At 39.8% G+C, this 26443-nt stretch overlaps 1 protein-coding gene across 3 annotated transcripts in view; it reads right to left on the bottom strand.

Annotated features, from left to right (window-relative positions):
• Window positions 1–710: 710 nt before the first annotated feature.
• RNL (RNAligase) overlaps window positions 711–26443 on the bottom strand; it is a 420780-nt gene continuing 395047 nt past the window's right edge. For all 3 annotated transcript variants that reach the window (XM_089402248.1, XM_089402249.1, XM_089402247.1), the window contains one exon: window positions 711–900. In XM_089402248.1, the coding sequence (XP_089258374.1) occupies window positions 772–900 (129 nt within the window). In that variant the 3' untranslated portion in view covers window positions 711–771. The remainder of the gene's footprint in view (window positions 901–26443) is intronic.

Raw genomic sequence — 26443 nt, 5'->3', positions numbered from 1 at the left:
GGCTTTAACATATTTGTGTTATATAGTGGTTTTTGTTAAAATCTTCATGTAGCCTTGCATTGAGTTTTCTAGCTCACCAGAGTAACAGCAGGCTTTCAAATGTTCATGATGCTAAATTGACACATCACAAGTCATATATAACTAACACAATGTCCTCCTAGTGATCCTACACCTATCTTGGCTGTATGTTCACAGTTCAAGCCTAAGATGATATCACGTTTGATCAAATTAGAAGGAACAACATTAAGTTGAAAGATAATAAATGAGTGCAAATTGTTATGTAAGATATATTCAGATAGGCAAAATATTTCCACTCTCACTAGCTTTTATAACACACAAGTGTAAACCAAGAATAATATAATGACGGACAAGATGAGTTGAATCCTTCATAAACTTGTTCTCTAGATTAATGCTTTAATTCAATAGACAGGATCAATATGGAGAATCCGCTGTCGGAATTCCAATCATGCACCCTTCAAAGGACAAGTATAGAACACGAGCTAATACCCAATAAAGATTCCCATGCAAGGCTGGCAACTCTACATCGGGTCAAGCTTCTCTTGTTATAAAAATTATAAATATATTACAAAATCTTCGTATGAACGATCATTTTAATGAAAACAGAACAATAACAGATGGCCCCGCTCCAATGCTTATTCCTCCTAATGAGACTAGGAGGTTTTTCTCTTGAAAAAAATAGATGCAACAGCTCATTTATCCTCTCACTGAAACTAGAAGATACCTCCCCTTTAAAAAAATAAATCCCACGATTCAAAAGAAATTAACAGTTCCCATCAATGTAAATGGTTCTTTGAAATCAATGCGAATTGCACGACCTTCTGAAACTAGTTGGGGTAATGTGTTCGCTTCTTTTGGAGTAGCTCCAGCTCCTGTCCAGATCTGGTAATAATACACATTTCTGTTAGCTGAATCCAACAGTGAGAACATATTTTCTCCTCAACATATTTTATTAAGTTTTCTGTAAATAAACATTATTACAAAATAATATGTACATTTCATTAAAAGACAAACCATCATTATGCAGATCAAAGCAGATTCGGGGGCAAAAAGAGAGATGGTAAAGCAGAGATATAGTAATAGGTTGCCAAAATAAATTTAAAAGAGCAAGGTGCTTAAATACTACATGAGTTTCATAATCCATGGTTTCTTCTTTTCAAATAAGATGTTCAGCTGAATTTCTGAAATAAGAAGCCGGTATACAAATACAGGTTTACAGCTAAGAGTTGTTTATTTATAGGTATATTTTCTGCATAAAAACCATAAGTATTTATGCTTTCATTTCTTAGCACCGGGATCCAATGGTTCAAAAAGCGTAGTCAATAATCTTCGAAAGCTGACAGCAGTTATAGGACGGCGTAAGGACAAATCCCATATTTTGAGTTCCAGCCTTTTACTACGTTCTGCAGCTCTGTAAAGAATGAATTTTACGTCATTTACTAGAAACATAAAGCAGTGTGCTTCCAGTGATCAGTCAATGGCAAGCAAAATCAACCAACGAGAAAATCTGTTTCGGAAACAGGCCAAAAAGTCACCTCAGACTACATTCAAACTTACTTCTATTCCATTCCAGTTTACGGTTCAACTAGTTAGTCTGTGTGGTGCAAACAACTTACTTCTATTCCATTCCAGTTTACTGTTCAACTAGTTAGTCTGTGTGGTGCAAACAAAACTCTGATGCTATGATGCTATTCTAATATGATGGCTCAAATAATAATAATAATATCACAGCCAAGCCAAATACCAAATTATCAAATTAGTGTGTGAGACTCTTAATTCGTTTGTGGGACGAGAAAATCCCATCTGTGCAATAATTTGACTGCTGACTAAAACTAAGTAATATTTATCATATATCGCCTTGTTAGACTACACCATAACTTTGTCTCTATAGTATATAGTATATATCAGATACAATGTTTACTACTTCAATTGTGGTCCTATTTCTCAACAGATAATGAAGGAGTGTTAAAGGTAACTATTCCACCCGCTAACTAACTAAACAAATGACTTTACAAGAAGACCGGAAGCAACCTAAGTGACTTTGTTTATGGGGTGACACTAGGCAACTTACATCTATAAACGACTTTAAAACACACAAGGATTTGCTTTTACGACTTAAATGTATTGGTTCTAACAAGCATTCGCTTCTACGACATTACTGAATTGCTTCAAAAATGACTAAATCAAAATGTGAAGTGTATTGGATTGGCTTTCACGACTTTAAATGAATTGCTTTTAACAAGTCTCTTGAAGGTAAAAATGAATGGTGAACAAAATATGGAAATATATGTCAATTAACAAGATACGCCCTTGTGGAGTATTTTATTATTACCTATGATTCCCCGCGAGGATAAATATCGTCCTCGACTGGTGACACTGTGCACGCCACAAAGCATATTCCTGCCCTGAATGTGAGCTTATCTCCAGCAATGCCCTGTGTAGCTTTTTGTGGGCCCTAGATTCCAAGCCTCCTGGCGGAAATTTTTAGAAGGCCATTTTGATTTGGTAGGGCAGATCACCTAAGGATTGGCTCCGGACGTCACAGTGTGAGGATTGAATGAATGAGGTGGCTGTCGACTCTTCAAATGAACTATCTCAAGCTCAAGACCAGAAATCCGAATTCGCACATTTTAGACTATTTTGACATTGCTAGCGATACAATATTGGTAAAATCATTGTCGCTGCATTATTGGTAAAATCAACTTATAATTAGATTTCCATTACATAATAATTATTTGTGAGATTGTTAGCAGTTTTATTATTATGTTTCTCTTTTCCGTCAAAATCATTGTCGCTCCATTATTGGTAAAATCAACCTATAATTAGATTTCCATTACATAATAATTATTTGTGAGACTGTGAGCAGTTTTATTAGTATGTTTTTTTTCCGTTATCAAGCAATTACCATAAACATGAAGATCAAATAAGACACTAGAACACAAGATATAGGCTCTTTTCAACGGCAAAACCCCTCAGGGGAAAACCCAAAAAAATCTATACTTGTATAATCAAATCAAATGAGAAATCCAAAACCCATAGCCACAGAAATTCCTCTTCTAGATGCCAAGCCAAAACTTCCTTTCAGCAGATTTACCAGCAAGAGACCAGCAATAAGAGATGTACCAAAGCAGATCATCTTCTAGATTTCAGCCTTCTTGATTTCCACCATCTACTCTGCAATATTTCAAACCAGAACCTTGCAAGTGTGTGTCCAAATGTGCTTCGTCCACCCTCTATTTATATAATTCAGAGGGGTGCGAATATACATGTCCACTGGGGCAAGCCGACTTGGAATTTAAAGGTGTTTCTATCCCAAAATTTACAATTAAAAATTGATTTGTTTATTTCATTTTACAATAAGGGTCATGTTACTGCTCAAACTAGCAAGAGTCTAGAGGACCCTCTATGGCAACTGCTAGGTCAAGGGACAACAATCGAGCGATAGCCCACTGTCACCTCAGCGATGGTTCCCTTCTCTTTAGAGACTTTCACCGATGGAAGGAGACCTGGTATAAGAGAAATCACAATGATGAATATAACAATGATCAGATAAAGACTGATTCCGAGATCCTATTCACAAGAGAGACTCAATTATATGGCTTGCTTAAGAAGCAAGGTGATGAGCTGTATTGGAAGGGCTAGGAGGATACTTAGGCCTAGGTTTAGGGACAATCGCTTGACCAAAGACTTCCTAGATCTAAGAAATAGAATCCTTATGGACAGATGGCTTTTATGCAATCCTTGCAGAATTTGAGTTATAAGGTTGCAAGACCACAGAGAAGCCAACTTGACCCAAACTAGATCAAGGGTATGGAGTTGAGCACTCAAAGAGGGGCTTGAACTAATTGGGGACGAGAATAGGATCAAAGGGCTAATTTTCTTTTAAGATTTGAATGCAATGATCCAAATGAGGACACTAACCCAAATCAACCTAGGCCAAGATTTGGTCTTTCTGCTAGGGCTTGTTATATCTTGGAATTCCACCGTCGGATTTGGCTCAAACTTGGAGGACCTCTAGAGAAAATCCTAGTGCGGTAATGGACCAAAAATCAAGGTGTTTGGATGGCTACAATGCAATTCGTGCGATGCCCTAGGTGACACTCTAGGGTGGCCTAGAATTTGGAAGAATGACAAAAGAAAGATAAATTTGACCACCAAGAGGATGCGAGGATCAGTGCCTTTCTTTGGAGGCTTCGTGGAGTCAAGATACACCTAGATCGAGGAATTTCATGAGCTAAAGAGCCCTAATTAACCCTTGCTAGCTTATTCAAGGGTAGCAACTAGGTAATTAGAGATTTATACTTCAAATTTGCCAAAGAGATGAAGTTTCGAGGTCTTTCAACCTAAGAGGTGCCTCCAACAACATTCACCCAATCCCTCAAAGATCAACATATGCATGAAATCACTTATTCAAGGCCTCAGAAGAATTTCGCATTATATTAACCCATACAAGAATAATGATAACAATATACATGCGTTTGACAAGTAAGATAACAAGAATAACATTAAAAGTTCACTTACAAGATAGAGAGTGTATATCCATTCATCAACTTTGCATTAGAAAGAAGCTCCAAAGCAATAGCGAAAATCCAAATATCATAGTGCATCAAGAAACTCTAAAAAGTTCACCCCAACAAAAGTATGAAAATCTCTCAAGAAATATTAATCTAATCCAAGTGATGACAAAAGAAATGAATCATCTTTCATCAATTTATATGATTTCTAAAGAGTTTGATTTGCATAATTACGCCTAATTAAGCCCCAAATAATAAAATAATGTTTAATAATAACATCCCTTGATGACAAGCCCACCAAGATAACTCAATAACATAAAAATAAGTCTATCAAGAGGGCAAAATAATCAATAAAATGAGTCATTGAGCCATTGAGAAGGCCTAACGAAGTCCAAAATGTGCCATGGTGAGAGCATGGACTCCAAACATAGTGGACAAGGGGTTGGCTCCTTATTTTCCAAGTCACATGCGGTGCTCCCAAGTAGGTGTGGGGGCATAAGGACATCCTCATGGGTTTCCAAGTGGATCGATAATGTTTGTAAACCATCTGTAAGGGCTAGGATGATGACATAAACCCTCCCTTTTTCTCTTGCAGTGCGACACATCCTCATCTGGACCCTGGAAAATCTGCCAAATGTATGGTGCAAGTGTGGAGCCAGCTATGCATGGTGAGTCAGGTGCATCATCCTCATCCAAAAAGTGGAACACCAGCAAACATTGTTGTTGGAATTTCTAAATCTAACCCATTAGAAACCCTTCATGTACTTTGTGATTTATTCCTACCTACCTGTTCTGTTAATTAACAAGTTATTTACCATGTAAATACTGGAAATAAATACAAGTGCATGCTCAACACATTACAGATCATCAATTGAAGGAAACACAAACAAGCACACAAGTGAACGTTGTTTTTGGACTAATGTCCCTGGAAAAACCCAATGTGGGAAAACCGATTCAGCTATCTGAGGGTTTTATTATTAAGCCATTTCAGAATACAATCTGGGTGCCAAATCTGGCTCACCCAACAGAGAAAAATCTCGACAGTAGTACCTCTCTACTCGGAAGCAGATATTCCGGTTGAAACCCCAGATAAACACTCAGGCAACTCCACAACTCCAATCTACCCCATGAAACCCTAGCGTCAGCCTCTCCCTGGCCCAGCGTTAGCCCAACGTCACTCTGGCTTGCATTGCGTCAGCCTTTGGAGGCACTGCGTCAGTCCTCTGGCCCTCTGAGGCACTGCGCAGCTCTTGGCTAGCTCTACGTGAACCCTTGACTGATTTTGCATCCCTCTCTCCAGCTACTGCGCTGATCCTCTCGGTGGTATCTTTGCCTCTCTACTTTTGTATTCATTGCCCCTCCACTGCAACTCTGATCACTCTCTCGACTTTCTCAGCAAACCCAGCCCCAGAAAGTCGAAATCTTGATCTCTTGGTGTGTTCTCCAAGTGACCCTCAAGCCTCCTCTTATACTTTTCTCGTTGACAAATCAACGACCAATATTAAGTCCCTAATTAACGACTAAGATTAGATCTGGCTTGATCCATGACTTTTGGACCATTCTAACACAGTTTTATATTAATTCACATTACTATTTTATTTTTCCTAAGTTTAAACTTAGGGACTCCATTAAAAATATTAATTATTTTAATATCTCCCAAATTGTTTAGAATCTGCCCAAACCCTTTCTGGGTATTGGAGATCTCATGTGCCTTAACTTCTCCACCAATTTTCGTGGCTAGAGCACATCCGATGCTACCCCAAATCAACACTCCCTCTTAGCGAGGACTGTGCTCTAGCAATACTCCTCACTGAGTATCACCTTGATCATCTGGCATCAATCCCTGTGTTGATGCTAAACCTGCTACCCATCATCTGCACTACTGCATCCTATACTGCTACCCATGGCCCTGCCACTGCCACTGATGCATTCGTCCCGCAACTCCCTCTGCATCCGTGTTGCTACCCATGGCCTTGCCACTGCCACTGTTGCATCTGCACTGTAACCCCTCTCATCATGTTGCATCGTGCTGCCCATAGCACTACCACTGCTAACTGATACAATGCAACTCAATTACTGAGAAGTAAGTAACAGATCTCCCGACTCTGACATCTCTGTCAGGCTAGTGACACCCTTGATGTTGAAACTCCCTCTGTCACTGACAAGTGCTCCCTTTTTGACCTCTGCGCTACTCCAACAACTCCATGCATCTCGCATCGTTGCACAGCTCTCTGTGCCATCCTGCACTGGTGCAACACTCCCGTGCTTATTGCACTGCTGCCTCACATTGTCCTGGGAATCTTGCACTGTAGCTCCCTCTGTCGCTCCATCCGCATCTGTCTCTACTGACATTCACTAGTACTGCTACTCCTCTTCGGGGCTCTCGTAAGGTCTAATCCAAGAGGCTGGGTACCTCGAGGATCCTGACCCTCATCGCTTGTAGTCTGTCTAACTACAACTCGATGTCTCCCCACTTCTGCTCAAGTGGCGTGTGTGCACTCATGGCACAATCATCGTCTGTCTCCACTTCCTTCTCTGCCCTTGCTGGCATAGCCTTGGTCTCGGAGGCCTCTCCCTTGCTCTTCTTCCTTGGACACTGGGTCGCATAATGACCCAACTCCCCATAGTGGAAGCATTTGACCTTGGAGAGGTCCTACTTCTTCCGTTTCTCCTTCTTTCCCTCAGATGCTATAGGGCAACATCCACCTCCTCCTCCTTCTTGATTCTAATCCCCTTGCCACTGCTTCCTGCCTTGCTCAGCCTTCTGATCTCTTCTTGGCGAAGAGCTGCCCACATTTCCTCCCAATCTGGAAGGCTTGCCTTGCCCAGTATGCTCTGGACAAACACTTTCCAGTCTTCTGAGACTATGTTCAAGGTTGTTCTCACCATCAATTCTGGATCTGGCGTGGCTCCTATGGAAGTCAACTAATCCCTGATCTCCTTCAATCGACTGAGGAAAGGGTCAATCTGTTCTCCCTTCTGCATCTAGTATGATTGCAATTGATTTTCTAGTAACATCCTTCTCTGCACAGAAGTATGCTAGTACAATTTCTTTAGGGCCTCCCACATCTCATTTGTCGTTTCCTTTTCGACAATATGTGCTACTACATAGTCCTTGACCCCGTCAAGAATGATGCTCTTAGCCCTCACCATTGCCTCCTCATACTTGTCATTATCAGTTGGGTCAACTAGGTTAGCTATCGTCCTCAAGGCGAAGTGCTTGACACGATTCCTGTCTAGAACGGATAGGATTTTGGCCTTCCAGACTACAAAGTTTGAGGCTCCGTTCAGTCTGTCCTGGTCTCTTACCCTGTTCATCGCCATCTCGTTACTCCTCTACTTCCCTCCTGGAAGTTCTTGGTATGACTCCCTCTGAGCCTCAATTTCCCTCCTGGAAACCCTTTTGCCAATGTCGAGATGACCGCACTCTGATCCTTAGTGTCGCTGCACCATTGATCCAGATTTCTTGGCTAGAAACCCTCAATAGCAACTCCCTCCTCCTTGGTCGTGCCCTGTTAGGTACTGTTTTGACTACAGTACCCCACCAGCTCCACTCTGCAACTTACCCACAACCTCCTAAACCCCAGCAAATTGAAGGTTAGAGCTCCTAGGCTCTGCGCAATCTCGGCACTGGCAAATCATCTTTCTCAGCCAACTACGACAGCCCTCCTGGCCTCTGTGTGGCTCTGTGTGAGCCTATCTTTGCTTCCCTCAGCCTCTGCACTACCTCTTCCTCACTCAATCTTGATGACGTAGGCACTGCATCACCCCTGCCTTGCTGCTACTCTGCTAGGAACAGCGTCTGTCACTCAGGTCAACTATTTTTTGTTGTTGTTGCTCTGCTCGGCTGATGTCCTCAGTTCCCCTGTGATCTGCAACCATGCTCTGATACCATGTTGGAATTTCTAAGTCTAACCCGTTAGAGATGCTTCATGTACTTTTTGATTTATTCCTACCTACTTGTTCTGTTAATTAACAAGTTATTTACCATGTAAATACTAGAAATAAATACAAGTGCATGCTCAACACATTACAGATCATCAACTGAAGGAAACACAAACAAGCACACAAGTGACACCGTTGTTTTTGGACTAATGTCCCCGGAAAAACCTAATGCAGGAAAACCGGTGCATCTATCTGAGGGTTTTATTATTAAGCAGTTTCATAATGCAATCTGAGTGCCAAATCTGGCTCACCCAACAAAGAAAAATCTCAGAAGTAGTACCTCTCTACTTGGAAGCAGATATTTCGGCGGAAACCTCGGATAAACACTTCGGCAGCTCCACAGCTCCAATCTGCCCCACGAAACCCCAGCGTTTATCCGGGGTTTTAGCCGAAATATCTGCTCCACAAAACCCCATCTTCAGCCTCTCTCTGGCCTAGCGTTAGCCCAGTGTCACTCTGGCTTGGCCCGCGTCAGCTTCTGGAGGCACTGCGTTAGTCCTCTGACCCTCTACGTCACCCACGCTGACCCTCTAAGGCACTGTGCAACTCTTCGCTGGCTCTGCGTGAACCTTTGGCTGCTTCTACGTCCCTCTCTCCGGCTACTGCGCTGATCCTCCCGATGCTATTTCCGCCTCTTTGCTTTTGTATTCACTGCCCCTCAGCTGCAACTCTCAACTTTCTCAGCAAACCCAGCCCCAGAAAGTCAAAATCTTGATCCCTTGGTGTGTTCTTCAAATGACCCTCAAGCCTCCTCTTATACTTTTCTCATTGACAAATTAACGACCGAGATTAAGTCCCTAATCAACGGCTAAAATTAGATCTGATTTGATCCATGACTTTTGGACCATTCTAACATAGTTTTACATTAATTCACATTAATATTTTATTTTCCCTAAATTTAGACTTAGGGACTCCATTAAAAATATTAATTATTTTAGTATTTCCCAAACTATTAGAATCTGCCCAAACCCTTTCTGGGTATTGGTGACCTCATGTACTTTAGCCTCTCCACCAATTTTCGTGTCTAGAGCACATCCGATGCTACCCCAAATCAACAATTGTGTGGCGCTAGAATCGATGAAGTACTTTCTGCTATGGTGGAGGCCCATGGCTCTCAACACTCACCCTACAAGTGGCAATGTGGCCCTTTGGAGGGCTTGGACCCTGAATAGGGAGACCAAAGCCCAAATGGAGATGCCCCTGCAATCCTACATAAGATTCAATGCATCCCTTTTCCCTCCAATACAACAAATCATTAGAATAATCAAGTAAAAGAGCTTCAAATCATGGAATCAATGGGCCACTTCATGGTGACATGCCCTTCCATTATCCATAGTGGGCTTAAGTATGTACAAGTGTCTCCAAGCTTAATAAAGGGGTTAACCAAGGACCCTATTAAGTGGTTTCATCCTTTAAAGGGGGTGACAAGTCCATGGTACATCTATCAGGTGGTAGGTGGCAAGTGATATAATGATGGTATGGAGTGGGGATTGGGGGAAAGCTCCAAACAATATGCCATGGTACAAGGGTAGCTATAAAAAGGGAAGCTCGCACTTGGGTATGAGTGTAGGATGGAGCAAATCGTGGTACATAAATTACCCCGACCTTTGTTTTTCCACCCTTTTTTATATGCCTTTTTCATTTGATTGATTTTTCTTCACAACTGCTCGAAGCTCCAAGACAAGATTACTTGGGAACGGAAGCGAGAGCGACATTTTTAGAAGCTCAATTTTTTTTTTTATATAATATATATTCTTATATATTTTATATATTTTGATGCATGTATGTCAACAAAAGCATGTAGAATGATGAATTAGATATAAAAAGCATAAAAAACATAGATTGAACCATATAACAACAATCATCTAGAAGTCATAATTTCATCAACCACGTCCACAAATTAGTAACATACAACATATTGAGTCTCATGATTCATCAATCTTCAAGTTTCAAGATTTCAAAATTCAATATATAACATTTATCATAATTGATCACCGAAGTTGTACTTGTAAGCTAAGTATCATCATTACAACAAAGAATATCTAACATGAAATGAAATTAAATGAAACAAATTTCAACTTTCACGAAGCATCATATTCATAATTAATTACCAATGAGTTATAATTGCCAACTTCAAACTTCAAACTTCATATATTGTTTACAAAAAATATCATAATAAATATAAAAGAGTCAACAGTTATTAAAACTACTAGAAACTAGAAAAGACAAGTAAATCTATCATCTACAGCTTCTTGCCGCCACGAGAAATATCTAATTTCTGAGCAGGTCGTGGTGGTCTTCTTGGAGTCTCCTCCCGCACAGTCGCACGACCAGGACCAGAAGGCACATGCCCTCCACGTGAGGATGTACATGGAGGCGACGACAGCAAAGGAACGATACTTGGAACTCGAGCATTGGCACTACTACTGGATGGTGGGGGTGGCATGGTTGTTGTTGCTTCATATTCATCTCTCATAAGTTCTGCTTCTAATTCTTCAAGATGTATAGTGCCATCCTCCAAATTATCGTCCTCTGGGTGGTTCTCCCAAATTTTATATGTTGGATCCTCATAAGCTCGATCATAATAATGACTCGACAACCTCAAGTTGTACTGCACATAAACCAAACTTTCTGCTCAGTTTTCATTGAGTCTGTTTCTTCTCACATTATGTATGAAGTTGTACGTGCTCCAACACCTCTCTGAAAAAGAAATATTTACAACCTGCGACAGAACTCTTTTTTCCAATTTTGGCAAAAGTCCCATGCCACCATATGCTTCCCACCATGTGAGAGCATCAAATCTGTATTTATCTTCCATTGCATGCAAAGAACCAAACAAATCAATGCAACTAAAGTATCTACCTAATTCAAGCCGCAGATTAGCACACTCCTCCCTGTCAAGTACCACCTTGTCTAATGCTTACATATATCCTGTAGATGCCTCTGGATCTGTATGGGGTTTGACCCTAACCCCTGTTGGAAATACTCAGAGGGGGGTGAATCAGTATTTCTTTTCAATTGTTATTATTACCATTTTAGATTCTTTACAATTTTAATCAAAGAAATGATTTTATTAAATATAGAAAAAAATTGAATACAATATCTGATGAGTTTTGCCAAGCACCAACTTGGACTTTGATGAGGCTCTAACCTCTAGGGCTCCGACCCTATCTTACCAAGGCCTCAACCTTGAATTTAAGAGCACCAACTCCAAGGACACCAATCCTTCCAATTCTGAGGCACCAACCCCAAGGGCTCTGACCCTATAAATTTATTCTATTAAGAAATGTTTGATTGTAATACACTGCTTCCAAGGACTTCTTTACAAAAATCCTATCCTTGTAGTCTTTGCAACAGGTCGCTTGTCTGCGTTGTGGATTCACTTCGGGTCTGAACCTTCCAAGATGAATCAGTTCAAAAGATTGTCCTCCCGGTGTCTTTTGCTTCCTTCTTCGCTCGGCTTTCGACTTCTGCTGCATCTTCGTCGCCTGCTAGACCTTCGGCTTCCTCTGTCTCTTCAAGTTCACGAGCTGTGAACTTCTTTAATTCTTCTCTATGTCGATGCCCAAACTCTCCTTAAGGTCAGATTTTATAACTTGTATTTATACGAGTTTCCCCAATACTCAAAAGACACGTTCATTTGAAAGGAGAGGCTGACTTATGAATATTCATCCACATACTCATAAGCCTGTTTTATTTACGAAAGATTTTATAGGAGAGACCGTACCCAAAGAGGTCCCACATCCACGTCATCAATCGCAATCGCAACTTTCGGAAGTCCCGCAATCGCAACTCTTAACATTATCGATGTAACATGGTCGATATTCATATTGCCGATGAAACAGACGCAATATAATATTAAACCATCGTCAAATAGATCCGTCAGGTCCACAGCTAATATCGCAATCAGCAATTAGGTTCACAAGTTTTATCACAATCGGCGATCCGGCGGTGACAACCCTTATGATTTGCATAACTTCCCCGATACTGGATGCGATTTGACATCCCTTTGAAACTTGCAATTCCTGTGGATGCGACATTTCATTAAGGTGAATTGTGATGGTCTCGCAGGTCCGCAATTATATCGCAATCAACGGATTTGTATGTGACAAGGTTCTAAGGTTTAGCGATATGGCAGATGCGATATTTTTTAGGGTGTGTTGTAATAGGACCATCGGGTCCATAACTCATATCACAATCAAGGGTTTGAGTAGTGTTTACATAACTTGATATAATAAAACCACCAATAAGATTTTTATCGATATTATATACTGTCACTTCCTCCGATATGGCTCTTACTCTTGGCATATGTGATTGATCTGCATTGTCTTGGTTCGTCGCTGCTGTGGATTCTCTTTACCCCTATGACTTCTGATACACTGCTCCGATAGCTCTTCTTCCAATTAGCTCTTCTCTGCTCTGATAACTCTTTTTTGATGGCTTCTGATGAACTCTCCCTGCTCCTGTTGCTTCACGGATCTGTTCTGCTTGGCTTCACATCATTATTTACTCTCCAGAATATTGCCATATTGACATCAATGACAATATAGATCAACAATCTCCCCCTTTGTCATTGGTGGCAATATTCTTCTTCTCTCCCCCTTTGACATCAATGGCAAAGGAGTGCACAAGGACTCCCCCTGTCGAACTGTTCCCCCTGTCATGTGGCATCTTAAGAATCGGTTTAGTGTGATGCTAAAGCAATAACCCCCATCTTTTGACGGAGATGTTCAAATGCTTCTCGAGGAAGAGGTTTGGTGAAAATATCTACAAGCTGTTCCTTGGTATTGATATATTCCAACATGATGTTTTGGTCAGCCACTTGTTCACAGATAAAATGATACTTGATTGGTATATGTTTGGTTTTTTAGTGCATCACTGGAATTTTACTGAGGTTGTTTAGTTTCTATGTTGACATTATTCAAAGCTTCCTTCATCCATAGTATTTGTGTACAACAGTCAGTTGCGGCTATATATTCGGCTTCAGCTGTAGAGAGAGATATAGATGATTTTTTTTTGCTAAGCCAAGCTACCAGGAAATCTCCCATAAAAAATGCATTTCCACTGGTGCTTTTACGATCATCCACACTTCCAACCCAATCAGCATCGGTATAAGCTATCACTGTAGTATTTGTGCTTTTGGGATACCAAAGACCAAAGTCAAGGGTTCCTTTCAAGTATCTGAGAATTCTTTTCATAGCCAACATGTGGGATTGCTTAGGAGCTGATTGAAATCTTCCCACCATTCCCACTACTTGCATAATGTCGGGCCTTGTAGCCGTTAAGTATAAGAGAGCTCCAATTATTGACCTGTAAAGAGTTGCATCTACCGGGGGGGAATCATCATCTTTGCTTAGTTTGCAGTTTGTGGTCATCGGTGTGCTCATAGGTGCACATTCTTCCATTCCATATCTTTTAAGCATATCTTTGAGATATTTTGTTTGAGAGATAAACATGCCTGCTGTGGTTTGTGATACTTGTAGTCCAAGGAAGTAGGATAGCTCACCAATCATTGACATTTTGAATTCTTTTGACATATTTTGAGCAAACTCATGGCTCATTTCATCATTATTGCTAGCAAAAATCAGATCATCAACATATACAAGGGTGATTAGTAATTTATCCTTATCCATCTTCATGTAGAAATTACTTCTTGCCACCCCCTTTTTGAAGTTTTGTTGTTGTAGATAGTGATCCAATCTTGCGTACCATGCTCTAAGAGCTTGTGCCAAACCATATAATTCCTTTTTTAACTTACATACAAAGTCTTTCCCTTCTACTAGATCAAAACCTTCTAGTTGCTCCATGTAGACTTCTTCCTTGAGTTCCCCATTCAGAAATGCTGATTTTACGTCCATTTGATAGACTTTGAATCCTTTTGAGCATGCAAATGCCAAGAACATCCTTATAGCTTCCATACGAGCTACTGGTGCAAAGGTTTCTTCAAAATCGATTCCTTCAATTTGTGAATAACCTTTACAGACAAGTCTTGCCTTATTTCTGATGATTTGTCCATCTTCATTCATTTTGTTTTTGAACACCCACTTAGTTCCAATTATATTTTTATCCTTTGGACGAGGTACTAGCTCCCATGTCTCATTTTTCTCGATTTGAGACATTTCTTCTTCCATGGCTTCCACCCAATGCGGATTCTTGCTTGAGTAAAACTTTATGGTTCTATCATAGATAGGAGAGTAATGTCATTTCTTTTTGGCGTACTTGTCAACCTTCTTCGGGTTTGTATTCCTTCATCTACATTGCCAATAATCTGTTCTTCCGGGTGATTCTTTTGGAGGAATTTCACTTTTAAAGGAGTTTGAGATGATTCTTTTTGTTTTTGTTTTTCTTGATCTTTTTCTTCCTTTTTAGGTTCTTCTTCACTTTCTTCAATAAAGGGGTCAACTTCATGATCTTCAATTTTATTTTCTGGAAGCTCTTCATCAATCTTCACATCAATACTTTCCACTATTTTTCGTAGTCGATTATTGTAGCATTTGTAAGCTTTGCTTCTGGTAGAATACCCAAGAAATATTCCTTCGTCAACCCGAGAATCAAATTTTCCTGGTGAGTCATCATTGATCTTTATGAAGCATTTGAAGTATTTTACTGAAGCAAGTCTTCCTTTCCATAATTCATAAGGAGTCTTCTCATTATTTGGTCTTAGTTGAGTTCGATTCAAGGTATAAACGGCTGCCCTGACTGCTTCCTTCCAAAATTTTGGCTGCAAGTCAACTGCTAGTAACATAGTTCTGGCCATTTCTTGAACAATTCGGTTTCTCCTTTCAACTACCCCATTTTTCTTAGGTGTTCTAGCAGCGGAGAGCTCTCTTTCAATTCCATGTTCTTTACAAAATTCATCAAATTCTTTTGATGTGAATTCTCCTCCTCTATCCGTTCTAAGACATTTAATTTTGGAATCCTTTTCATTTTCTACAAGAGCTTTAAGATTCTTAAAACATTCAAATGCTTCAAATTTATATTTTATGAAATATATCCACGTCATTCTAGTATAGTCATCAATAAATAAAGCAAAATACCTTTCTCCTTGGAGTGCTGGAGTTCTGGTTGGCCCACATAAATCTGCATGAATGATCTCTAGAGGTTTTGATGTGGAGAACTCCTTAGTCTTGTGGCTGGTTCTAATTTGCTTGCCATGTTGACATGGGCCACATACAGTTTCATCTGGTTTTGACATCTTTGGAAAGTCCCTTACTGCATTGATTTCGTTGATATTGATCAAGTTATCAAAAATTGTATGCCCCAGTCATTTATGCCATAACCAACTTTCACCTGTTTGACTTAGATAACATTTATCTTCTTGAATTTTGTTCAGAATGTAGACATTATTTGATGTTCTAACTCCTTTTGCCACAAGTTCTCCTGAGGAAGAGTTCCTTATTTCACAATTTTTAGTGCTGAAGACAACATTATGTCCTTGATCATAGATTTGGCTAACACTCAAGAGATTGTGTTTGAGCCCATCTACCAGCAAAGCATTTTGAGCCTTTCCTTTTCCATTAATAAGGGTAACAGTTCCTTTTCCAGCAATTTTGGCAGACCCACTCCCAAAGGATACATTTCCTTCCTTTTTGTTTAATGAGACAAACTTCCTTTTGTCACCTGTCATATGTCTGGAGCACCCACTATCCACAAACCAAAGATTTTCCTCACTGTGAGCACATAAAGCTAGACCACATTTATCCATATTGGGATTTTCATCTTTTGCTTCTCTACTTTTGAAGGGGCAATTTTGTTCGCTATGTCCATTATCATTACACAATGAGCAGATTGGATCAAATTTGTCTAAAGGATCAAACGAGTTGAAAGTCTTGATTTGTCCTTGCCCATTGAGACTACATGGTTTGTTTGTCTGATTTTTCAATCTTGGTGCTTCATTCTTACGAGCCATGCAATGTATAACTTTATGACCAAAATTTTTACAATAATAACACTGTCCAAGAAAGATAGTTTGGTACCTGTTATAATAGCCATGATTTGAATAAACCTTCTTCCCAGGAGTTGCTCTTTCTTCTTTCTTTGGATTTGAGTCGGGCCTTTGATGAGATGATTTTTCTTCTTTTGGATTTCTACAAAGTATGTCGGCATAGCTTCTTGTATTATCCTTGGCACTTGATGAAAAACCGATCCCAGACTTGTCACTTTGAGATTTCTGAGTGTTGAGAATGTGATCAAGTGTTTGAGAACTTTGCCAAATTCTTTTGATTTGTTCCACTTCCTTTTTGAGAGATACTATTTCAGCTTCATGTCTTTCACATATAATGTCCTCCCTTCTTTTAGCTTCCTCTTTGTTCATTTTAAGAGAGATAACCTTCTTTCGTAACTCCTCATTTTCTTCAATGGTACTTATCAGTAATTCATTTGTATCTTCCTCGTTTTCCTGTCTTGGTTCATCATCTTCAGTGAATGCCATAAATAGTACTTCCTTGCTTCCAGCATAGTCATTTTCTTCATCTGATTCATCATTACTTTCTTTGTGATGGAAGATATCTTTGGATGATTTCTTCTTGATGACCACATATTCATCCTCATCAGATTCATCTTGTTTAGAGAGAAAATTCTTCTTAGTAAATCCCTTCTTTTTGTATAACCTTGCTTCCTCATTATCACCGTCATGCTTATGAGGACATTTTGTACCGTAATGACCTATTCTTCCACAGTTGAAACAAATAAGAGGATGCTTACCTTTTAGCTTGGATCCTTTCTTTAGTCTTCATACAAATTGCACAAATTCGGATTCAACATCGGAGTCGTCACTGCTGGTACTCCATCATTTTCTCTTTTTTGATTTTGAGGCCTTGAATGTTGCATCTTTGGAACTTGGGATTCCTTTTCTCATCTCATAGGTAGTGAGGATTCCATGAAGTTCATCCATTTTGAGAGTGTCCAATTCCTTCATTTCTTCTATAGCACTTATTTTGGAGTCAAATCTGTCTGGGAGAGATCTTAAGACCTTTTGTACAATAGTTCTTTCTTCAATCTTTTCTCCCAATCCTTTAAGAGAGTTGACTACTGTAGCTACTCGGAGGAAATATGATGCAATATCTTCTTCATCATCCATTTTCAGAATTTCAAGCTGCCTCCTATGAGTTTCAAGCTTTGCCTTCTTAACCTTGGAGTCCCCATCATATAAGCTAACCAGCTTATCCCATACTTCTTTGGCCGAGTCACAATTCAAGACTTTCGTAAACTCAAAATCAGTAATTCCACTTGTAATGGAATTTAGAGCTTTGGCATTGGCAATGTATGCTTTCCTTTCATCTTGATCAGTAGGAAGAGTGGGATGGGCATTGTACTCATTCAGAACAACGTTCCAAACTTCAGGTCCAAGGTACATTAAGTAGTAAGACATTCTCTTTTTCCAAAAACCAAAATTAGTACCATCGAACAAGGGAAGCCTTCCTACTGTCATTTCTTGATTCTTCATTGTAACTTAAGAATCCTTCTTCCAATTGTTAGGTTGATTCTGAAGAAGTTGGCTCTAAAACCAATTGTTGGAAATACTAAGAGGGGGGTGAATCAATATTTCTTTTCAATTGTTATTATTACCAGTTTAAATTCTTTACAATTTTAATCAAAGAAATGATTTTATTAAATATAGAAAAAGATTGAATACAATATCTGATGAGTTTTGCTAAGCACCAACTTGGACTTTGATGAGGCTCCAACCTCTAGGGCTCCGACCCTATCTTACTAAGGCACCAACCTTGAATTTAGGAGCACCAACTCCAAGGACACCAATCCTTCCAATTCTGAGGTACCAACCCCAAGGGCTTCGACCCTATAGATTTATTCTGTCAAGAAATGTTTGATTGTAATATATTTCTTCCAAGGACTTCTTTACAAAATCTTGTCCTTGTAGTCTTTGCAACAGGTCGCTTGTCTACACTATGGCTTCACTTCGGGTCCGAACCTTCCAAGATGAATCAGTTCAAAAGATTGTCCTCCTGCTCTGTCTTCTGCGTCATTCTTCGCTCGGCTTTCGGCTTTTGCTGCACCTTTGTCGTCTGCTAGACCTTCAGCTTCCTCAGTCTCTTCAAGTTCACAAGTTGTGAACTTCTTTAATTCTTCTCTATGTCGATGCCTAATCTCTCCTCAAGGTGAGATAATATAACTTGTATTTATACGGGTTTCCCCAATACTCAAAAGACATGTTCATTTGAAAGGAGAGGCCAACTTATGGATATTCATCCAATTACTCATAACCCTGTTTTATTTACGGAAGATTTTATAGGAGAGACCGTACCCAAAGAGGTCCCACATCCACATCATCAATCGCAATCGCAACTCTTAATATTACCGATGTAACATGGTCGATATTCATACTGCCGATGAAACGAACACAATATAATATTAAACCATCGTCAAATAGATTTGCTGGGTCCACAGCTAATATTGCAATCGGCGGTCGAGTTCACAAGACTTATCGCAATCGGCGATCGGGTTCACAAGTCTTATTGCAATCGGCGATTCGGCGGTAACAACCTTTATGATTTGCGTAACTTCCCTGATACCTGGACGCGATATACATAAAGGTATATTCTATGGAGCTATCGGGTCCGCATATTATATCGCAATCGGCGTTTTGACATCCTTTTGAAACTTGCGATTCTTGCGTATGCAATATTTTATTCAACTTGTCTATATCCCTAAGAATGGAAGACAAAGGGAGCTTATGATTAGGCTTTGACTATGAAAAAGAGATGACAAAACAAGTTGTTTTGAGCCTCAATTTTGAGAACCAAAGCCCCAGAAGCTGTGATAGGGACCGAAAAGTAGACTTGTCTACAAGGTAGACTGTTCAATCAACATTGTCAGTGAATTCTTCAAAGAAATCTCTTCTAAAAGTCATGTGGCAAGTTGTTCTTGAATTATGCAACCAAGCATCTTTCCATGAAGCAATTGAAGCATTAAATAAGTCTTCAGTTACTCCAACATTACAATGTGCCACAACATAATGAGCGGATTTGGGTGCTTTACCTTTCCCTTTATCCAATGAGTGTCCTTTCTCTTCTTCCCTTTCCTGTCTAATCCTTCCCTATGAGAGCTTACATGTAGAAGAATCATGTCTATTTCTACTACACCATATGCAACTTAGATCAAGTCTTTTTCCTTGGAAATGTCTGCCCCCATTGCCTCTATTATTCTTCCTTCCTCATCCTCATCGACCACCCTTCCTCTAGAAGAATCATGTGCCTAATTCTTCTCTTTTTATGCAAGGCACACAACTTCTTCAAGAGACTGAGCAGCTATCTTGCTTTTCCCGAAAACCTTCTCTCTTTCTACAAACTTCTCCATAAGAGAGTCAAAGGAAATCTCCTTAATTTTGCCACTATCTTGTAATGACTCAAGATAATGGGAATAAGTGGGATGTAATGCCTTGACAAAAGTTGTGAGAGTAACATCCATTTTAATACCGGTGGCTTCTATATCATGCATAATGGCTTTTATTTCGAAGATTAAGGCAAAGGGACCATCATCCTTCAATTCTAAATTGAACAGTTTGATCACCAATTGAAGAACTTCACGCTCAAAGTGTGAATCATATAAATCCTTCAACTTATTTAAGGCTTCGAAAGCATTTGTGAATCGTGTAATATAATGACTCACCTCTTCATTGACCGATGTTGCAATCAAGGCATGGGTATTGTTGTTCTTGTTCTCCCAGATAGCGAGCTCTTTGTCTGAAGTGGGCTTCTTAGGAAGATTGTCTCCTCCTTCACAAACCCCTTTCTACAACTCATTAAAAATCAAGGTATGTTTTATCTTCCTGGACCATTCATGGTAGTTCTCTTTGCCAGAGAGAACTACTCCAACTATGGAGATGAGTGAATGCATCATTAAAAAAATATCTACTTTCAATTTCCAAAATAATTACAACCTTACTTTCTACATAATAATTATGAATAATGATTAATTAACTAATAATTAGTAGTGAAAAGGCATGCCTCTATGGACAATGACCATTAGTGAAAGGGTACCTGCCTCGCTATATACTAAGTCACCGGGTTCGGTGAATTTACCCCTTCGAATTCGAAATTCGCCGAGCCTCAAAACAATTCGAACAAATTCGTTTATATTTGCCGAACTTTATAACGAACACAAACACGAACTTTATGCCGAACACGAACAAATTCGATGAAATTCGCCAAAATATCATTGAAATTCATTTCAAGGTTTTGTGATTCGGCATTTTTCCATCGTTTATAATTTAAAAAAAAATGGTAAGTTTGGTAACCCTAATGAATTTGAGGCTAAAACTTGGCGCCATGCGAAAATATACCTCACTCATAATCACACTCGCTCACTCCACCAACCAGTGAGATAATTGGACATTTGGGAGTTGGATAACGAGCCACCAGGATGTTGGATAACTAGGCCACTAGAGCACTGGTGCATTTGGAATCATTGAAAAACGAGAAAGATTTTTTATCCGATTGACAAACTTTTCTAATGGGAACAATAATCAATATTCTTCAAGTAATGTTTTTGTCAACCAACCCATCACGAGGGTTGAATCATCAGGATGAACAACGAATTTTTGTCCAATTGAATTAATAGAATTCACTAACTAAAACAACAATTATATTTTGTCAATTTATAGTTCTATTAATCAGCATATAATTCCATTACGATGTATCACTGCGGATGATCCAAAAATGGATCCTGGATAAACCTCTAAGTCTAAAAGACTTCATATAAGGGGTAAAACGTGTCAAATGGCACAAATCCTTTGTAAATCAGAGGGAAATGAAAGTCGCAGGCTACTCTCGAAAATAGTCTCATTGCAGAGATCTCCTCATTCTAAATCCAACGCAACTTGAATGGGCGAAAACGGACTTCAGATGAAGGAGTTATCATAAACAGAAGTTCCCCTTTTGTTCTTTGGGAAAGAGGCTAAAAACATGAGAAAACAACAAAAAGCGAGCCTATCGGAGGTCAAAGAGGCAGTGAACAGGAACCATCGAATCTGGTCGATCAACGGTCTAGATCTGATCGGCAATCGCAATCGGCGGTGGCAGTCGGCAGGCAGTCAGAAGCATAACATGCGATGGGACCGGGCCGATGCAATACCGCGATCGCCGATATCGGTAGATCGCAATCGGCGATACCACAAGGCAAAGGTGGGACCCCAGGCAATGCGATGGTGCGATCGCAATTGGAGCCTTACAGAGGAGCAGCCATATGTTATATATATATATATATATATATAGATATATGCGTGATGCGATAAACCGGACCTGAAAGGGTTCGTGAATGGAAATATATATTGTTTCAAGTCCAGAGGGAGCCATTTCTACGTAATTTTCACAGTTTAACGTATTCTTAAAATACGAAGAAAAACCTTGGAACAAGCCATTTGCGATTTGCGACAGCGACTTGTGGGTGGACCCGATGGGAGTTTAGGGCGCATTTATGAAAAAATTGAAGTCCCAGAACAGTGTTCTTTGCGGATTTTTCCGTGTTTTACAACGTTCTCTGTGTAAACAGAGAATGACTGTTTTTGAAGGATTTCAAGCGCCGATGGTTCCATTCCATTACAGAACAGGTGGCCGCCTGCCCTGAAGGCGTTATGCAATGATTATTGAACGCTAGAAGAGGGATTTGAGCGGATCAAAGCCGAAAGTTGCAGAGCCCGAAAGGGAAAATGAATAGGCAACACCGATTTGGCTTAAAAAGCCACAAAACAACAGAACGAGGACACTGTTGGTTGCTGTTGTTGATTGTTGGGGGTTTTTGTTGCTAAAAGTGAAGCCAAGGCAAAGGAGGCAGCACAGAAGCCAAAGAGGCAGCGCAGAAGCAAAAGGCAGCCAAGGGAGTCACTTGGAGTTCAAGTGAAAAGCCCAGAGAGAGTTGTAACTTGATAGAAGGCAAAAAGAAGCCAGAGCCAAGAGCCAAGAGCCGAGAGCCAGAGCCAAAGAGCCAGAGTCAGAGCCAAGAGCTAGAACCAAGAGCCAAAGAGCCAGAGTTAGAGCCAAGAGCCAGAACCAAGAGCCAAGAGCCAGAGCTTCAAGAGCCAAGGGATAAAATGGTGTCTGAACCCACTGTTTATGTGTAGAACAGCAGGAGTTGAGCGAAAGAGCTTGTAAAAAGACTTATACCATAATCCTAGAGAGCCTAGTTGAGTTGACTAGAGCTCACGGAGATGTAGCCCAAGAAGTGTGGATGAACTCCTAATTAAATTGTTGTTTCTGTGTGTGTTTTATTGTTGCATTATCTCTGTTGTTTTATTTACTATTATATGTATTTATACATCAATGTCAGCACACTAATTTACAGCACAACAACAGAAATTAAAGCAAGTAATCACTTGAAAACAAATACAAGCATACACCCATACTTTCAAGCATTTCTTAATTCCGCATTGGTTAATCAATAAGACTTGGGAAAATTTAAAGCTTTGGAAGTGGGAGAGGTTCTTGTAAGTTAGACAAGAAGCCTAAAGTGCCCCATTTTCAGATCAGGTGGTATCAAAGCCAAGTTTGATTAACCACACCTTTAAGAAGGTTATATCAGAATGCTTGCTTGACAGAGTAGAGATTGCTTATCTGAAAAGTGTTTGGGCAGTCAAGGATTGATTGTCTGATTAATGTATGCTTGTTTGTAGATTGACTATTTTCTGAGTTTGCAAAGGAAAAGGGAAAGTTGTTGATAACTCAGTCCAGGAAGGACAAATAGGAAGAAGGGTTGAAGGCATTGTTCTATCCCAAGGACCTCAAGGCAATCCAAAGCACAATAGGTTTGTTGCAAGAGGTTGCTTAAATAAGCTCTTTATTTATCTTGTTGAAGTTTTTTCTGTTCATTGGCATAATGACAACTTCTACAAGTGGGTCCTCAAATTATGTGTTCTTCACAAGATTCCTTGATGAAGACATGAAGCAAGAATTGTCCACCATGATAGATATGGTGAGAGAAATGTATGAGGATGGAAGGAAGAGCAACATGCTTAAAAAGCAGATGAATTCCATGAAGGAAGAAAAGCAGTTGCTTGCTAACAAATTGCAGGAAATGGAGAGGCAACTTCATATGCAAATATGAACCTGAAAAGGATGCATGAGTTGGAAACACAGCTCTTTGTTGCCCAAGAAGCCTTAGTTAAGTATCAGCTTGAAGAAGAGGTAAACCATTCTAGTTTGTCTTCAAATTCTTCTGAGAATATATTGGTTCTTTTGAAAAACATACTAAAGGCATAGGTTCCAAGCTAATGTCCAAGATGGGCTATGAAGGAAAGGGCTTGGGAAAGCATGCGCAAGGTATTGTTGAACCAATAATGGTTGAGGAAAGGCCTAAGTATTTGGGTCTTGGCTATGGACAATCTTATGGACAGAGTTCTGACGCTGCCATGAAGGCCATTGAAACAGTCCCAAGAAGGAGTTTCATTTCATGTCCTCTACCTCAGAAGTGTGAAGGTTGTATTCAAGAGGAAGGCAATGGCTTGAAACATCATTTGCAGAACGCAGGGGTTCAAGAGCACGCACTTGAACCAGAGAGTTGGGGAGACTCTAACAGCCTTGAGGAGATTGATGGAATTCCAAAGGGAGCCACTTCTTCATTTGCTTCACCTCCTCATGAAGGCAATAAAGGTGAAAGAGGCAGGTATAAATCTTGTCCTAAACAGATTCCTTTTGATTTTGCAAAGCATGGTAAATTTCCACATAAGTATGAGGAAAGAGTTGCATGTTCCTTCTATGGTTTGGATAACCATGATGTTTCTAGATGTTGGAAGAGAATGGCCACATGCAGGAAACTTTTGAAGGAAAAGAAGCAAGCAGCCAAAGGTCCATTGGACAAGGAAAATCATGATGTCAAGAGGATGCACATGCAGTGCACTTGCTGCCATAAGCAAGGACATCTTGCTGCAAAATGTTGGACTCTGAATCCAACAATGCTTCCACAAAAGGTGAAGAAAGTGGAAAGAGAAGATGGCAGAAATGGAAGTGAAGATTCCATGAATGACGTGTCTCAGAATGATTCACATGATGCTGATGTGCAGACAAAGGTAGTACTTTTGAAAGGGATTGGTAAGGAACAGTTAGAATTCTTATCCGATTGAGATTGCATGTCTATTGATGCATCTACATTATATTTCATTTCAGCTTCGAAAGTACAGTGTTCTTAAACGAAAATTGAAGGATGAAATGCATGCATAAGCTTGATATGCATGAACATAGGGATGCTGATGATTTTCTTGTTTTTGAACATGTATGTGTAATTAACTTGTGGGGTTGATTGCTTTGACATGCATGTGATGCCATGTTGACTTGGGAAAAGTTAACTTGGTCTCCAAATGGAGATAATGATGAAGTGTTTCATCTTTTGAAAAAGAGTCATAATGGTCTTTTTCTACATGCTTGACTGAAGGGTCATTTGTTTAAAGGCATGTTTGTGCGCCTAAGTCACCTGACACGGGGATTCGGGATTCGTGGTGTCAGATTCGGGACACGCTAACCCCCGGAACAGGACACGTTAGGACACGTTATATATTATTTTATTAAATATATATATATATATATATATATATTAAAAATTAGATATTAGCATATTTCTTACACAAATTTTAATTAATGATACAAATTTATTGATTTCAATTTAATAAATACATGCTTAATACATAAAGGAGGAATGCGTCAACAGTTCAAATCGTTGATGGGAAAGGTTGTGGCTAGCAACCCACAATTAATTCGACCCCCTGTGTAGTGAATATGCAACAGTTTTTGTTTCCATGAACCCACAGTCTATTCCAGCAAGATTTCGACTCTTCGAGCAACTTTTTGAAACAGTTTTTCGATCCCTTAGTTATTATGGAGAGTCGCTACGACCTCCTCAAACATCCCGTCAAGTTTGCACTTCAGACAACAAATGCGCAGGGGTGACTGTGGTTCCTTAGCTCCGATAGAGGCAACTCGGCTCCCAAATCGATAGCATTGTGTTGTCTTGATATTGGTCCACCTTTGTTCGCAACATATTCAACCATCAACTACACCATTAGCACATTTCGATTTGAATGAAATGTTTGCCCTTTACGACAATGAGACAATTTTGTTTTGGCCCTTCTCTTAATAATTAGCTTACGATCTGCCGTCAACTGAAATATTTGGTTTCGGCCTTCATTCAGACTCGGCGTTGATACAAAATGTAAGCGTTGGCCGCTAATGGATGCTCAACATAGCACTAATCGACGCTGATACCAGCGGAGCAAGCAGTTTGGCACGCACTTCTCCTTGGTTTGACACGATGTATGGCCCTCTTAGCAATGATATGTTGCTTATGAAGATTTGCGCTGATAGTGATTTAAACATTCGACCCTTTGCATTAATTAGTCATGCCCTGTACATGAATTTTGGCGGTGATTTGCAACATAAAGCTATAAGTATCATTGGATCTCATGGGCAACTTCTGAAGGTGTTCTTGTATAACCCAGGATTGAGAGAAATATGGCACGACAATAAACCAAACTTGGTTTCGGTGCTCAGTGCATAAAAAAAAATTACGCCACCAATAATAATCGACAACCCACTTTGAAGAAATTCGACTTTGATGAAATTCGAGTGCGTTCCGAGCCCTCGAAACGAATCCACAAACCAGGACTCGTCATAAAATTCGAGACACGATTGGAAATTCGCGACCTGTTGCTGGACACGACGTGCCACAAGAGGACACGATGTGCCCTGAAATCTTGACACGAATCCGCAGAGAATCGTGTCGGATTCGACCGATTCGCGATTCGTCAAGGGTTTTGGACAAATCCGGTTTCTTAGTTGTGCGCTTATTATCTAGTCCATCATTTGTATGCAGATACAAGACAAGGAGGTGTTCACAAGATGTGAAATCTGTTTCTTTTGTTGAAGCAAGAGTTTAGTCCATCCAGTTGTTGTCTGTATCCCTGTTGTTGTTAACAGTTATTGTTGGCAGCCTTTCAAACAGGTACAAATGAAAGTTTTATGGAG

The sequence above is a fragment of the Pinus tabuliformis genome, chromosome 2_1, assembly GCF_031772625.1.
Source record: "Pinus tabuliformis cultivar Carrire ecotype Pingquan chromosome 2_1, CPIR1, whole genome shotgun sequence".
NCBI classification, from domain to species: Eukaryota; Viridiplantae; Streptophyta; class Pinopsida; order Pinales; family Pinaceae; genus Pinus; species Pinus tabuliformis.
The sequence above is the reverse complement of the archived record's forward strand: the minus strand, read 5'-3'. Positions and strand labels throughout refer to the sequence as shown.